Genomic DNA, 14,987 nt, shown 5'->3' with positions numbered 1-14,987 from the left:
ACCAGCCGGCCCATGTATTGTTATTTTTAATTAAATAATTACTTAACGGTCACCGTATTTTTTTAAAAGTGGAGCTGAATTGGTATGATTGTATTGGCTAAATTTCACACATTTTGGGGTCTAAAATTACCTTTAAGGCAATTTTAGGTTCTAAAAGGGCACTGGAAATGTCATAGAAAAGAATAAGAGCAATAACATTGCACTTTGAAGGCATTTGCGGTCTGAAAAGAGAACTCAACTATCCCTTTAATATCATTGCTAGCTTCCCTTTAATATCATTCTTAACTTCCCTTTAATATCATTCTTAACTTCCCTTTAATATCATTTTTAACTTCCCTTTGTATCATTCTATTCATAACTGACCCCTACAATCTGTGCTTGCTTCCTGCTTGTCAGTTCTAGTATATCAATAAATAAATGCATGAATACACACAAAACTAGAGAGACAGAGAGAGACAGAGAGTCGTCTAAAGCTACAGGTCGCAGATCACAGCGTTCAAAACTTCTATCTACACTTATTTGATATTGGGTTCTGATCAGACAATCATGCTCGGATATAAACACATGCGAATCTATTTTCTGTAAGTATCTTGCTTGTTTGACACCATTCTGATTATAATTATGATTTAATTTTTAAAAACTCAGTGATGGAATTTGCGTCAACTCAGAACAGTGCTATTCATTGGCCGAAATGCTAGTTCCATACATATTATGCGTGTTATATAGATCTCGACTTAGTTATTTATATCCAAAGTGAATGAGCCGTATGCATCCACTACCTCAAACCAATGAATTTTAAGAGCTGGAGATCCAACTGGCAACCAGTTGCACAATGGTTGCACAATATAATCTAATGGTGTGCTGTTACCTTTTGTGTCCGAGGTTCGAAGCCGCCATCATTCGAAAGCTTGAGCAGTGTTGTTTTTCACAAAGAAATAACTTTTAATATCTCACTTTTTATTTGAAGTAACAAGGGGAAAATCGAAAAGATGATACAATATAAATACAAAATGGCCTATTTTGACACTACTTTTCTCATCTCGGTTTTCATTCTCTCTCTCTCTCTCTCTCTCTCTCTCTCTCTCTCTCTCTCTCTCTCTCTCTTTCTGTCTTCAAGGCTCTGTCGTTCTTCGAGATGGAGAATATGGACGATGATTGTGATGGTATTCTCCGCCATCTTACTATTCAAATCTTTTCCGCATCTTCCGGGCAATATGGTGAAGGGCGTGGAATCGGGGAACGACAAGCGGGAGCTGAATAACATAACCAGGACAAACAAGACAAGTAAGTTGGTTTGTGAAGGTGTTGTGATTATGGTGGTCTTGTTAGAACTCGATAATGAAGACGAGTACGTAAGTTTGTTGAGGTGTTGTGATTACGCTGGTCTTATGAGAACTCCATAATGAAGACGAGACAAAGTCAGATTGACTCGTCATTTTGGTATCTGAATAATAATTTGTTTCTTGTCTTTCGTCACCCATATGAATAATGAATTTTAGGATACGAAATTTAAGAAAAATCGATTTCAGTTTCCAGTCAGAGAAATTTCACTGTTTTATTTCACTGTTTATTATCACTGTTTATTACTATGGAGGTAATGTATCAAATTAAACCAGTAAAATACAACGGCAGCAAGATGCTTGTAAAGTAACACTAGTTACCCCTGACATATACGTTGTATATGTTTCATTGTATGTTATTGGTATACTTCTTTCTCCCGCTAGGCGTAAAAAGGGAAAACTTACCTTGATAGCAAACTACTTTAGAAGAAAGCAACAATTTTGTTAGAAGCATACTGGTGGAATTTTGAATGAAATCGGAAAAGAAATAAGAAAGTTATGATACAGAAAACTTTCATCTGTTGGGGATACTGATAACATGTAGTTTTTTAAAGCTTCTACCAACCTTAAAGGTACTATAGTCCCATTTGCAGTCTACATCCTTGAAATGCACTGTGCGCTGATAACGGCTGCCGGAGCTAGAGCTATAGGGTAATAATTTCCAAAATCTTTGGAAGGGCAATTCCACGGTAACGGAAGGACACTCAGACAAGATTTTTGAACTTCAGGTTCATACTAAAAGAAATGTTTTATTAGTATGTATTAAACTATGGGGAACAAAATGTGTTTCAGTCAAGTGGAAAGCTTCATCAACTTCACAAAGTTTGGATAAACACTAATTAACTGGAAAAACCATGTCCATTTTTATGTCCTTCCGTTACCGAGATAATTAATATGCACATTCTTAAACTACTTAACTATAATGACAATTTTTTGGGGGAGAATTAAAGGCACTTATATAGGTATTATATCTGTACTGTTTCACATCTTATACTAATAAAACAGTTCTTTTAGTATGAACCTGAATTTCAAAAATCTTGTCTGAGTGTCCTTCCGTTACCGTGGAATTGCCCGGAAGCGCATAGAGACGGTATATACTGTAATATAATACGAGAACCGAATATTATTATTTTGATTAAATGGAAGTACGTGATCAACAATTAATCTATCAAAATCCATTCAAGTTTCACATCCTGAGTATATATGAGTATATTATGATAACATGTTCCCATGTGTGCTTCCCATTTATGCTTTCTCTTTTGATTTCCTTATCACGTCTAGTTTCAACCTAAGCACCGAAAATCATTTGTGAAATTCCATCAGTTAGTGGTGAGTAAATATATATATATATATATATATATATATATATATATATATATATATATATATATATATTCACGAAGTAATTATATTGACAGTTATTCATTTCTCTATCTGATATCAGACACATTCGCCAAAAATTCATTTATCAATGCTAGACTAGTGGTGTGTGGGGGAGGGGGGGGGGGGGTTGTCTTCGTTTTAACAGAACTGAGAAAGCAAATTTGTATCTTACTATCATTATTAGAAGTAGTATAATCAGAAATAGTAGTAGTATTTATAATTTAAGATCATATTTCATTCTTATCTTGCAATGAAATGGGGGTGGCGATTCGAATCACAGCCACCGTAGCCCACGATACCGACATTGCCGTTCTCATGGGCATACCATCCAGGGGCTATTCTAGAAGAATATCTTTTGGGGGCGCTTTGGGGCTACTTGGGGGTTCTTGTATTCATTTTATATACAAGCGTCTCGATCGTCATTTTGTTTGGGGGGAGGTAGGGTGGAGTGAAGACATTTTGAACCACTAGTGCTTCTTGCAAATTTCCACTCGACCGATGTCCATGGAGGCCGACAGTCAGTCTCTTAGGCCTTCTAGCCTCTTATCAGAGAGTTCCTTAGAGCGACTGCCTACTAGAGCTACAACCCACAAGAACGACAATTTTTATTTTCCCTTTTTACTTTGTTTTCTCGGTCATCGATCTCATGGGCTTTCGGTCTCGTAGACCATTTAGAATTATCTTCTTTTCCTTATTTTCCTTATTTTCAACCCTTATATTTTATATGACAGGTTACCCTTTATTCCGGTCCAATGCATTGGCGTAGCCAGGGGCACAGGGGGGGGGGGCATGACCCCCTATTCAGCACCTAAAATAAAGAAAAGAATGCAGTAACTCATGCTTCATGTAGAATAGTATACACCCCCCCCCCCCTAAAAAGAAAGGTCCTGAAGAAAATGACACCAAGATTATTGATGTTGGTTGAGTTTTAGCGGGACGATTTCATTTTCCAAAAATATCTCGCACTAGCAGACCAAATTGTTTGGGGAAATTGCGCTCATTGACTCGGAGCCTTGAAAAAACGCCCACGCGAATGTATTTGCCTTTGTACCCTGCTCAATGAGCGTTAACGGGGCCAAGGTTTCCGGTTCGTGGCACTCCTGAATAACGGAATTTCGAAAATGACAATGTTTAGCCAAAGAAGCGTATAGTAGCAAAACTATACTCAACCAAAATGGATTACCTTGGGGTCATTTGCTTCTGCATGAAATACAGTAATCGATAAGGCTAAAAAGAAATCATTTCTGACCAGGCAAAATATCGAACATCGAACGTGTATTAACCTAATTTGTTTTCTTCGAAAACGGACAAATTATTGCATTAGGGGACATTATCATTTTGTGTTTATTTACCCACATAGAAACCATTTAAATCCCTTGTGCACAGAAGGATCATTTGGAGCAAGATTTAGAACCTAATTTTAAACACAACCGTTAAAGATAAACTTGAGTTCTGGTAATGCGATTGCATTGTGAAAGAAAAGGTGTGGAATGGATCAGAAAAGTTGATCACAGTGCAATGCAAGATTCTGGAGTCATCAAAATCATCATAAATTTGGCAAAGTAACAATCACTTACAGAGAAAGATGTATATGGGACAACACATATGGTTTCGGGGCTAGTACTACCCTGATTTCCTTATCTTTCTATGCTCATTACTCATCCAGTATACATCTTCTTCCAAAATTGTTTGGCACATGACATTTATTTGTAATCTTGAACATTCAGTATAAGTTTCGTTAGATTCTAAGAAGAATTCATTTTCTTTTTTTACCAGAACTCAAGTTTATCTTTAATTTGTGTAAAACTTCGAACAAATTTCACAACCAAACTAGATTCACATAAAAAATGAAACTATTTACATAATATTGGCAGTGTGGACCTGGGGCCCTGGGCAAAATGTGTATCAGACTTTATAAGTTATTCAAGGTGCAAAAAGGAGATTTTTAAAGGGCAATCCTACCCATGTAATGAGGTCATTGGTATAGAAGCCCAGACGCAACAACATTGATAGTGCAAACATGAATTAAAATTAGGCTAATAACAAGGGATCGCCTGATTGAGTTATGAATGTTTAAAGTCTGATAGTAATATCGATACATCCTTGCTAATCTTTGTTTTGCAGAGTGAAGATTTTTCTTTTTAATTCAAAATTCAATGGTGATCATCAAGATCTTAGATATATTTCTCACTATAGATTAGTGGACCTACATAACAATAACGTTTTTTTTTTTTACATTCTAGCATTAATAAAATTATTATTTTGATTAAATGGAAGTACGTGATCAACAATTAATCTATCAAAATCCATTCAAGTTTCACATCCTGAGTATATATGAGTATATTATGATAACATGTTCCCATGTGTGCTTCCCATTTATGCTTTCTCTTTTGATTTCCTTATCACGTCTAGTTTCAACCAAAGCACCGAAAATCATTTGTGAAATTCCATCAGTTAGTGGTGAGTAAATATATATATATATATATATATTCACGAAGTAATTATATTGACAGTTATTTATTTCTCTATCTGATATCAGACACATTCGCCAAAAATTCATTTATCAATGCTAGACTAGTGGTGTGTGGGGGAGGGGGGGGGGGGTTGTCTTCGTTTTAACAGAACTGAGAAAGCAAATTTGTATCTTACTATCATTATTAGAAGTAGTATAATCAGAAATAGTAGAAGTATTTATAATTTAAGATCATACTTCATTCTTATCTTGCAATGAAATGGGGTGGCGATTCGAATCACAGCCACCGTAGCCCACGATACCGACATTGCCGTTCTCATGGGCATACCATCCAGGGGCTATTCTAGAAGAATATCTTTTGGGGGCGCTTTGGGGCTACTTGGGGGTTCTTGTATTCATTTTATATACAAGCGCCTCGATCGTCATTTTGTTTGGGGGGGGGGGGAGGTGGGGCGGAGTGAAGATATTTTGAACCACTAGTGCTTCTTGCAAATTTCCACTCGACCGATGTCCATGGAGGCCGACAGTCAGTCTCTTAGGCCTTCTAGCCTCTTATCAGAGAGTTCCTTAGAGCGACTGCCTACTAGAGCTACAACCCACAAGAACGACAATTTTTTAATTTTCCTTTTTTATTTTGTTTTCTCGGTCATCGATCTCATGGGCTTTCGGTCTCGTAGACCATTTAGAATTATCTTCTTTTCCTTATTTTCCTTATTTTCAACCCTTATATTTTATATGACAGGTTACCCTTTATTCCGGTCCAATGCATTGGCGTAGCCAGGGGCACAGGGGGGGGGGGCATGACCCCCTATTCAGCACCTAAAATAAAGAAAAGAATGCAGTAACTCGTGCTTCATGTAGAATAGTATACACCCCCCCCCCCCTAAAAAGAAAGGTCCTGAAGAAAATGACACCAAGATTATTGATCTTGGTTGAGTTTTAGCGGGACGATTTCATTTTCCAAAAATATCTCGCACTAGCAGACCACATTGTTTGGGAAATTGCGCTCATTGACTCGGAGCCGTGAAGAAACGCCCGCGCGAATGCATTTGCCTTTGTACCCTGCTCAATGAGCGTTAACGGGGCCAAGGTTTCCGGTTCGTGGCACTCCTGAATCACGGAATTTCGAAAATGACAATAGGGACTTTTAGATTTGCACGTCAACAGCTTTGACTGCAACGTGTGACGTCATTTTAAGGCACTGCGCATGCGTTACGTCGTCTCAGTCGGCGATCGAGAATGCGTTAACCTTGATTTTCCTAAATCTAGTACATACATACATACATATTGATATTTATATAGCGCCTTTACATACTCAAGGTACTAGTATGCCGCGTGCGCATAAAATATACAGTTCCTCAGGTAAACAAAGGAACATCCCTTCCCTGCTATGATGTAAAAATGTGTAGAACAGGTGTCACATGCATATTCACCTGTTCTACGCATTTTTACATAATGGCAGGGAAGGGATGTTCTTTTGTTGAGGGTAGAATGAGGAACTGTATATTTTGTCCTTGATATTCATAGTGTTACTTCCTGCATGCCTGTATATCGTCGAGTGCAATCTAAAAGATTTCTAATTGTAGTCAACATGCGCAGTTAAGTACGTTGACACGCATGATCAGTCGGCGTTCGTCGTGTTCTCGTCCACTCAATCTAAAAGTTCCTAATGTTTAGCCAAAGAAGCGTATAGTAGCAAAACTATACTCAACCAAAATGGATTATCTTGGTGTCATTTGCTTCTGCATGAAATACAGTAATCGATAAGGCTAAAAAGAAATCATTTCTGACCAGGTAAAATATCGAACATCGAACGTGTATAAACCTATTTTTTTTTCTTCGAAAACGGACAAATTATTGCATTAGGGGACATTATCATTTTGTGTTCATTTACCCACATAGAAACCCCTTTGATCCCTTGGCAACAGAAGGATCATTTGGAGCAAGATTTAGAACCTAATTTTAAACTCAACCGTTAATTTGTGTAAAACTTCGAATAAATTTCACAACCAAACTAGATTCACATAAAAAAATGAAACTATTTACATAATATTGGCAGTGTGGACCTGGGGCCCTGGGCAAAATGTGTATCAGACTTTATAAGTTATTCAAGGTGCAAAAAGGAGATTTTTAAAGGGCAATCCTACCCATGTAATGAGGTCATTGGTATAGAAGCCCAGACGCAACAACATTGATAGTGCAAACATGAATTAAAATTAGGCTAATAACAAGGGATCGCCTGATTGAGTTATGAATGTTTAAAGTCTGATAGTAATATCGATACATCCTTGCTAATCTTTGTTTTGCAGAGTGAAGATTTTTCTTTTTAATTCAAAATTCAATGGTGATCATCAAGATCTTAGATATATTTCTCACTATAGATTAGTGGACCTACATAACAATAACGTTTTTTTTTTTACATTCTAGCATTAATAAAATAGTAGTCTTGAGCATATTATAGTTTTCTTGAGATGCAGTTGGTGTCAAAATGATCGAATCGATAAGACTATATTACTTTCTCAAAAGTAGTCAAAAAATATTAACGGCTTTTGCAGACCCTCTCATTAAACACCTGCACCTGTTTTACAAGATTGAAAAGAGGAGCTTGTTCAGTGACTGGCATGCTTTTTAGTTCCCATTCAGGTGTTTATCATACAAATAAATTGCATTATCTTTTCTCTTTTTACGGATTTTCTCATTCGCTTTCTTTCATCACCCCCTCTTCTCTCTCTCTCTCTCTCTCTCTCCCCCTCTCTCTCTCTCTCCCTTTTTATCTCTTTCCTTCTTCCTGTCCATCTACATTATTTTAATTCCTCTTCTAGATTTAAATTCAACATACGAGGCAAACGTAAATTCCATCACATTCGACATCCTTGAACCGGCCTTATTTGGTGAATCTTATCAGGAGGTGCTTTCCCTTCTGAAACGTACTGGCGGCCTACTTGTAGAAAGGCTCAAGTCCCAAGCAAGAACTGATGAGAAAAATTATACTATCGAGAAGGAGTACTTTGATGGAGATATTGTGAAAATAGGAAATTATGACTACTTGCCCGGCGGTAGATGGCGCCCATCCGATTGTAATCCAAAATGGAAAGTAAGTAATCTTCTTTTTCTTCTTCTTCTTCTTTTTCTTCTTCTTTTCTTCTTCTTCTTCTTCTTCTTCTTCTTCTTCTTCTTCTTCTTCTTCTTATTCGGCGTCTTCTTCTTCTTCTTCTTCTTCTTCTTCTTCTTCTCCTTCTTCTTCTTCTTCTTCTTCTTCTTCTTCTTCTTCTTCTTCTTCTTCTTCTTCTTCTTTTCTTCTTTGACTTCATTATTGTCTTCTTCTTCTTCTCATTCTATAATTACTTTGTTTTTGTTGTTGTTCTTATTGTTGTTAACTATTGATATCATTTTTATAATTATCATCATTATTATTTTTGTAATAATTATTATTATTATCATCATCATTATCATTATTATTATTTGTATTACTATTACGATCATTTTAACTCCATCTATGTCAAGGTTGCTATAGTCGTTCCATTCAGAGATCGTAACGTCCATCTAGCTATCCTTTTACACAACCTGATTCCATTTCTACAAAATCAAAAGCTAGAATTTGGATTTTTCGTTGGTGAACAGGTGAGAACAATTTTTTTTTAAAACATTTAAATTCATGTACATTGTATATAATGTCCAAATAGTTAGGTATTTAGCAAATAGTTTAATGACTAAACAGCTAAATGGTGAAAAATGTTAATTAATCAAAATTATAGTGAAATACCATGGTATGGTATGGTTTTTCTCGGAAGAGGCAATGATTCAAATTAGGGCGCGGATCGACAGAGTGATAAAACCTTTTTATTCTTTAAATAACAGAGCTTTGTAGATATGAAGCGGCAAAACCGTTTCGTGTTTTTTATACAAATTTGTATAATGACGGAAAGTGTAATACGTTTCACATTTCTGTATCTTACAACACAGAGCTCAGTGAATATGCACAAGTCCTCCGTTGGGAGCAGTTGCCTTTCATGTACTCGTAAAAATCCGAGTCGGCTTTTTTTGCAGTGGTTTATTTACACGACATTTCTGAATAAGCCTTAAAAAGCCAACTCATTATGTGATATATATATATATATTTGCACTTGTTTAAATTCACGGGGATGTCCACTTGTCCCCCGGGAGTGCCCCCCCCCTCCCCTTCCCCCTCCCCCTCCCCTTCCCCCTCCCCCTCCCACCTCCCCTTCCCCCGGCTTAGGTGACTACCCTGGGTAAATAAAAGACTTAATTATAGTAGATCTACCATAATTATTGGAGTCAGATATACAGATCTGTTCTAATTTTTTCTTATTTTAATAGTATAATAGCCTGCTCTTCAACCGAGGATTAATGAAGAACGTAGGATACCGTGGGGCGACTAGATTCGGGGACTGGAACTGTGTCATTTTTCATGATATCGACTTGGTCCCGATGAAAGGCGGAAACTACTACGGGTGCGACAACTTCCCGAGGCATCTTGCAGCTTATACAGAACAATTTAAGTATCGGTAAGTACATGGTGTACGGGCAGTGCAGACAGGTGGCCTATGAGAGGCTGCCTCTAAGACAGGTTAAAGCAACTGAACTATTAAAAAAAACTAGTTCCGGTCCTTACATACTAACTCATATAGCAGTTCAGAGATTTCATGTTTTCCAAATAATTTTCCCCTCCTCAAAATTGCAACAATTAATCTTATTGTCCGCTCCTTCACAGTTTATTGTAGGGAAAAGAGTGTTTATTAAATAAACGTGTATTAAATAAAATTCAAAAAATAAATTTTAAAAATTAACAGATTTTTTAACAAAAATAATGATTTATATTTTTTCATACCGTGTTGCCAATAAAGAGAATTGTATTATTATTACAATTAATTTCCCTCTCATTCGAGAACGGTCTGACGTACTGCCTTGTTAATAGGCTACAATACTTGTGATTTTAGCTCTTTCTGCTCGTTTATACACAATTTGTAAATCAGAGCATTCTAAATCGAAAGACAAAAACAAAAAAATTAGTAAATGACTGACTGTGAAATCAAATTCAAAAATTTAATTCAAAAGTTTTCCAATCTATAAAATGAAATTAAAATGCTTTGGGTAAAAAAAAAAAGTCCGTGGCCAATATTCCAAGCACCGTTATTGATCATTTTTATATTAAATAATTTTCTAATGCCCGTAGCACTCGAGTTTTCATTTAGTGCGTTATAACGTGCGCTAATCCACCCATTTTGACGCAATTGTCCCATACGGCAGTAATTAAAGGAATGTTTTCCCTGTTCAATTTGCATTCACTTTGTGTATGATTACACTTTTACCCGGTGCGTCAAAGACGGCGCTAGTTGTTGACGCAATCCTACGTCAGAAAAGTTAAGCGTCGGCTATGGGCTAGTATTCCTTCACTCCGAAACCTTGCGCTAGATCCTTACACTGCGTCACGGATTAGCGTCTGCGCTTACAAACTGATACTCTGATGCATTCATTTTCTTTCTTCTCTTGACGCAAGTTTGCCGTATGAGACCATTTTTGGCGGAGTGGTTGGACTGACGGCCGAGCAGGTACGATTGAGTAACGGCTACTCAAACGCCTACTGGGGTTGGGGAGGAGAGGATGACGAGCTGTTTGTGAGACTGAAGCGAAGGGGGATTAATATCACCAGAGAAACGGAGCATGGTTACTACAGGTCACTCCAGCACAAGAAGAAACTCAAAAAACAACTGTGCCCGGAAGTGTAAGTTAATAGGGACTTTTAGATTTGTACGTCAGCATAGCAGAATGCTACGTGTATAAGGAACGCCTTAAAAGGACGTCACATGTAGCAGTTCACTATGTCGACGTGCAAATCTTTAAAGGACGTCACACGTAGCAGTCCTCTAAGTCGACGCGCATATCTTAAAGTCCCTAATACCACTCATGATGGTACTAGTACTCAGGCACGTAGCCAGAGTTCGATGTTTGGGGGCACATACATGTATTTAATCGATCGAGGTAAAAAAATAAAAAAACGGGTCTAAAAAAGTTCAACCGATCTTGAAAATGTTTAGGGGCACGTGCCCCCCCCCCCCCCCCCCGTAGCTACGTGCCTGCTAGTACTACTACTAATTCCTACCGCTACTGCAACTGTTACTACTTCTGAAAATAATAATGATCATAATGACAACGATGATTATGATAATGAAAAATAGTTTTTGCAATGTAATGGTAATACTGTTGATAATAATTAAATTAATAACAGCATTGCAAATAATAATAGGAACGATATTAATATTACTAATCATAAAACTAATTATGATAATAATGATTTTAAAAAGATAATAATGAAAATAATCATCATTATCATAATGAATAGAGTTGTAATAAAATGATAATAATAATGATAAATGATGATAATAAGAGTTGCAGGAACGAGTTTTTACCAAAGGGTGGCTAAGATCCCCTTTTCCTCCTAATCCGCCTACGATTATTTTTTGTGTTTGTTTGTTTGTTTTCCATAGAGAAAGAAAAAAAAGTCAGAAATAAACGAAAGAAAATAAACAAAAAATAAATACATTGATAAATAAATGAATAAATAATCCATATTTCTTTTATCACAGTAACTGCCTGTACAACAACTTCCAGTTGCGAGCCGATTGGGAAGGCATCAATAATATGACTTACTCAATAAAAAGTCTGGAACTATTCCCTCTCTACACCAAGATCTCCGTGGACGTTCAGAAGGAGGTTTGGAACAGCAATATGAAACCTTGCGAGAGTTTTTCTAACCACGAAGGCCACCAGCATGATAAATGAATAAATTCAGAAGAAAGTTTTGAACAGCAATATCTTAAATGTCTCTCATGTAACGTTAGTTGTAAGGCTATAAATGAACACCATTTATCTGCATTTGCCACGCTCCACCCAGGTGACGTGGATGGTATCATGTAGGAGGAAATTCATTGAATGCTTGAGCGCCTTGTCATGGTAGCTCGGCTAAAGCCGGGGGTGGTACGATTGCTGGGCCCTCAGGGAGAACAGTATAATACTTATAGGACTACCCTGGGTTAACAAGACAATATTAGTATTATTACTTCCACACACAATCAATCCAAGACGCGCTGATCTACTTATTTGTAAGCATCTTCCATGATTCCATCTCGTACACAAACCCAGTTTCACTCATAACATTTTTTTTTTCAGATGCAAGAATGTTTGTGATTACTTATGATTTTCAATGCATGATCTCCAATCGTATCTTTAAAGATCGATCTTTGATTGTTTTTATTTCTCAAAACAAAACCTTGAAACTACAATGCAGCTATGCTTCAGTAAAACACAACCCCGTAACTTCATATATGTCTCTTCGTAACGATACCTTGAGCATTGTTAATTGCCGTGAAGATTCTGGGTTTGATCATCGAGGACAGCCTCAAATGCAGGGCCGTAGCCAGAGTTTGATGATGTTGTTGTTGTTGTTGTTGTTGTTGTTTTTTTTTGGGGGGGGCACATACATGTAATTGATCGACGTCCTGGGGAGGGATCTAAAAAAGTTCAACCGATCTTGGAAAAATAATTTGGGGGCACGTGCCCCCAAATGTTTCATAAAGAGTTCGTAAAGTTACGCATGACTTTACGAACGACTTGTATATGAAGTGCCAGATAGGATGCCCAAAGTTTTTTCTGATATTTCCAATAACCTCAATTAAATTACGGCAAAAAATATACTTTGCATTAAAAATGGTTGTTATAATAAGAATTTTAATCTACATCTGCACAGTTCAACTTAATAAATAATAATCAATAATGATTGAGCATCCCATTAGGCTTTTCATATACAAGTCGTTCGTAAAGTCATCAAGAATGTCCAGAAGCGAGCCCTCAGAAGAACTATTCTGAGCCCTGAATATCACAGGCGGGGATCCACGGGTGGGTGGGGGGGGGGGGGGGGCGGGCTGACAGGCCCGACCCCCCCTGGCTTTTTTTTTCTTCAAAAATGTTGTTTTATTTTATTTTTTAAATAATAAATGATCACACACTCCGCCCCTCCCCCCCCCCCCCCCTACTGAGTGAAAATAACGGTCTGCGCGATTTTCAAATTTCCGGGGGCAAAAACGAGAAAAAATTATGCTCACTACCCCCCCCCCCCCCCCCCCCCCCTTCCTCATATTTACTTTCAAACCTTTCAAAAGATTAGACTGATTTTGTTTTGTTTTTCCTCAAGGTTTCTCTCATTATTAGGTTTCAGTAGAAGATACGATATCACAGCTCTAGGTGCTAACTTTTGGAACAGTGTTGATTATCCTTAGTTTTTGAATAATATCATATGTTTTATCAATTTTATCTTTGAATATTTTCAGTTTTTTTGATAAACCATTCAGTAAATAAACACTGTTGTCAGCCAATGTGCCTGTGCGCACTGATACATGTTTTTTTTGCTTGGAAATACTAATTTCAATGATCTCCTAATTTGGTATCTGAACAGTAATTACCTTTTACAATAGTTGTGTTATTTAATGTCTAGACACTCCTCTTTAGTCCCCACCCCTCCCCCCCCCCCCCCCCCCCACCCAGTCCATAATCTAGCCTATTTAATTTTGATCTCCACCACACCAACGCTACCACCCCCTACTTACTTGGTACCAGCCGAAGATGGCGTGATCATTCAATTAGGACTAGTGTCCCTTTATTCTATAAAGGGACACTAATTAGGACGCCCGACGAAAGGGCTGATGAGTTCGTTGATAACGCCATCTTCGGCGGCCTGAATCAAGTGTCTAGGGAATATATTCTCACAAAATTTAGGCATGTTTTTAGTGGGTGTTTGTGTGGGTGTCTGTGCACGTGTGTGTATGTAAGTGTTTTTTGGGGTATCATTGAAAAATAAAAATAAAGAACCGGCCAGATTCTGGACTACCCCCCCCCCCTATCTGATTATAACTGGACTATCCGAAGAAAAGGCCATCTAAAGATTCAATACTTTATATAGGAAAACTTATAATGATAATCATAATGCATATCAATATTTATGTGCTGCAAAATTATGAACACTTATATATTTTCTATACGTGAGGAATCAGGAATCAAACATTCTATACCACATCTCTCCAGAAAAGGGTATGATAAGTGCATACAAGATAAAAATAAGACAAGCCATAATATTTGTCTTACATAGCAGTTAATGTATGCATTCGACTATTAAAATACAATTATTCCTAACAGGTGAATGAAAATAATTTTTAATGAGGTACTTTCAAAGATCTAAGCATTAAATTTGATGAAAATGGCCTCGAAGAAAAAGTATAACAGTATAATAATTTTGATTTATTTTGAAAATTTATGAATTTAAATTGACAACTGTTGAGATTTTTCCCTTTTTACGATAAACATTTAAATTCATTTTACACCGCACGTTCCAAGAATATTTTGTTGAATTGCTTTAATTGAGTGAAAAGAAACTGGAATTAAATGTCATAATACTTATAATTATAATAATAATTTCGAGCAGTTCGACACCCTCGAACCCTGAAACTGCTTCGCCATTGAAACGACTGTTGTATGCATTTAGTGGCCTTAATTTTCTCATCATACGCCTTTATCTTATGCTTGCTTAATACAATTGACATGGCAGAAACTCGATCCACAATAGTAACATAAACAAGAGTAAACAGATTATAATACATAAAATCATAGTGGAAACTTCGCAAGCGTTTTGGTTTCATAATGCTCTTCATGTCAAGTGATTATTTCAAAGCTTTACATGATAATACTAGTGAACTCATCCACTTGTCTTGTACAATGTAACT

At 36.9% G+C, this 14,987-nt stretch overlaps 1 protein-coding gene across 2 annotated transcripts; it reads left to right on the top strand.

Annotated features, from left to right (window-relative positions):
* Positions 1 to 482: 482 nt before the first annotated feature.
* LOC585175 (beta-1,4-galactosyltransferase 6-like) lies at positions 483 to 12,665 on the top strand. Of its 2 annotated transcripts, XM_030982197.1 has the most exons (8): positions 483 to 581; positions 1,118 to 1,284; positions 5,136 to 5,183; positions 8,019 to 8,290; positions 8,701 to 8,817; positions 9,535 to 9,722; positions 10,715 to 10,939; positions 11,802 to 12,665. In XM_030982197.1, exons 1-8 carry the CDS (start codon positions 547 to 549, stop codon positions 11,995 to 11,997), a joined length of 1,248 nt encoding a protein of 415 aa, XP_030838057.1. In that variant the 5' UTR covers positions 483 to 546; the 3' UTR covers positions 11,998 to 12,665. The 2 variants fall into 2 exon arrangements, with proteins under 2 accessions (XP_030838057.1, XP_030838058.1); XM_030982198.1 differs by lacking the exon at positions 8,701 to 8,817.
* The last annotated feature ends 2,322 nt before the right edge of the window (positions 12,666 to 14,987 follow it).

Source organism: Strongylocentrotus purpuratus, unplaced genomic scaffold (genome assembly GCF_000002235.5).
Source record: "Strongylocentrotus purpuratus isolate Spur 01 unplaced genomic scaffold, Spur_5.0 spur5_scaffold_12, whole genome shotgun sequence".
NCBI classification, from domain to species: Eukaryota; Metazoa; Echinodermata; class Echinoidea; order Camarodonta; family Strongylocentrotidae; genus Strongylocentrotus; species Strongylocentrotus purpuratus.
This window is presented reverse-complemented; position numbering and strand designations above follow the sequence as displayed.

What these genes read in the sequence shown, in the direction of transcription:
- LOC585175 (XM_030982197.1), top strand. Translation starts at nt 547, where the DNA reads ATGCTCGGATATAAACACATGCGAATCTATTTTCT. An exon ending in ACAGAACAATTTAAGTATCG is followed by an intron (nt 9,723 to 10,714) that starts GTAAGTACATGG and finishes TCTTGACGCAAG; the next exon opens with TTTGCCGTATGAGACCATTT. An exon ending in AAACAACTGTGCCCGGAAGT is followed by an intron (nt 10,940 to 11,801) that starts GTAAGTTAATAG and finishes CTTTTATCACAG; the next exon opens with TAACTGCCTGTACAACAACT.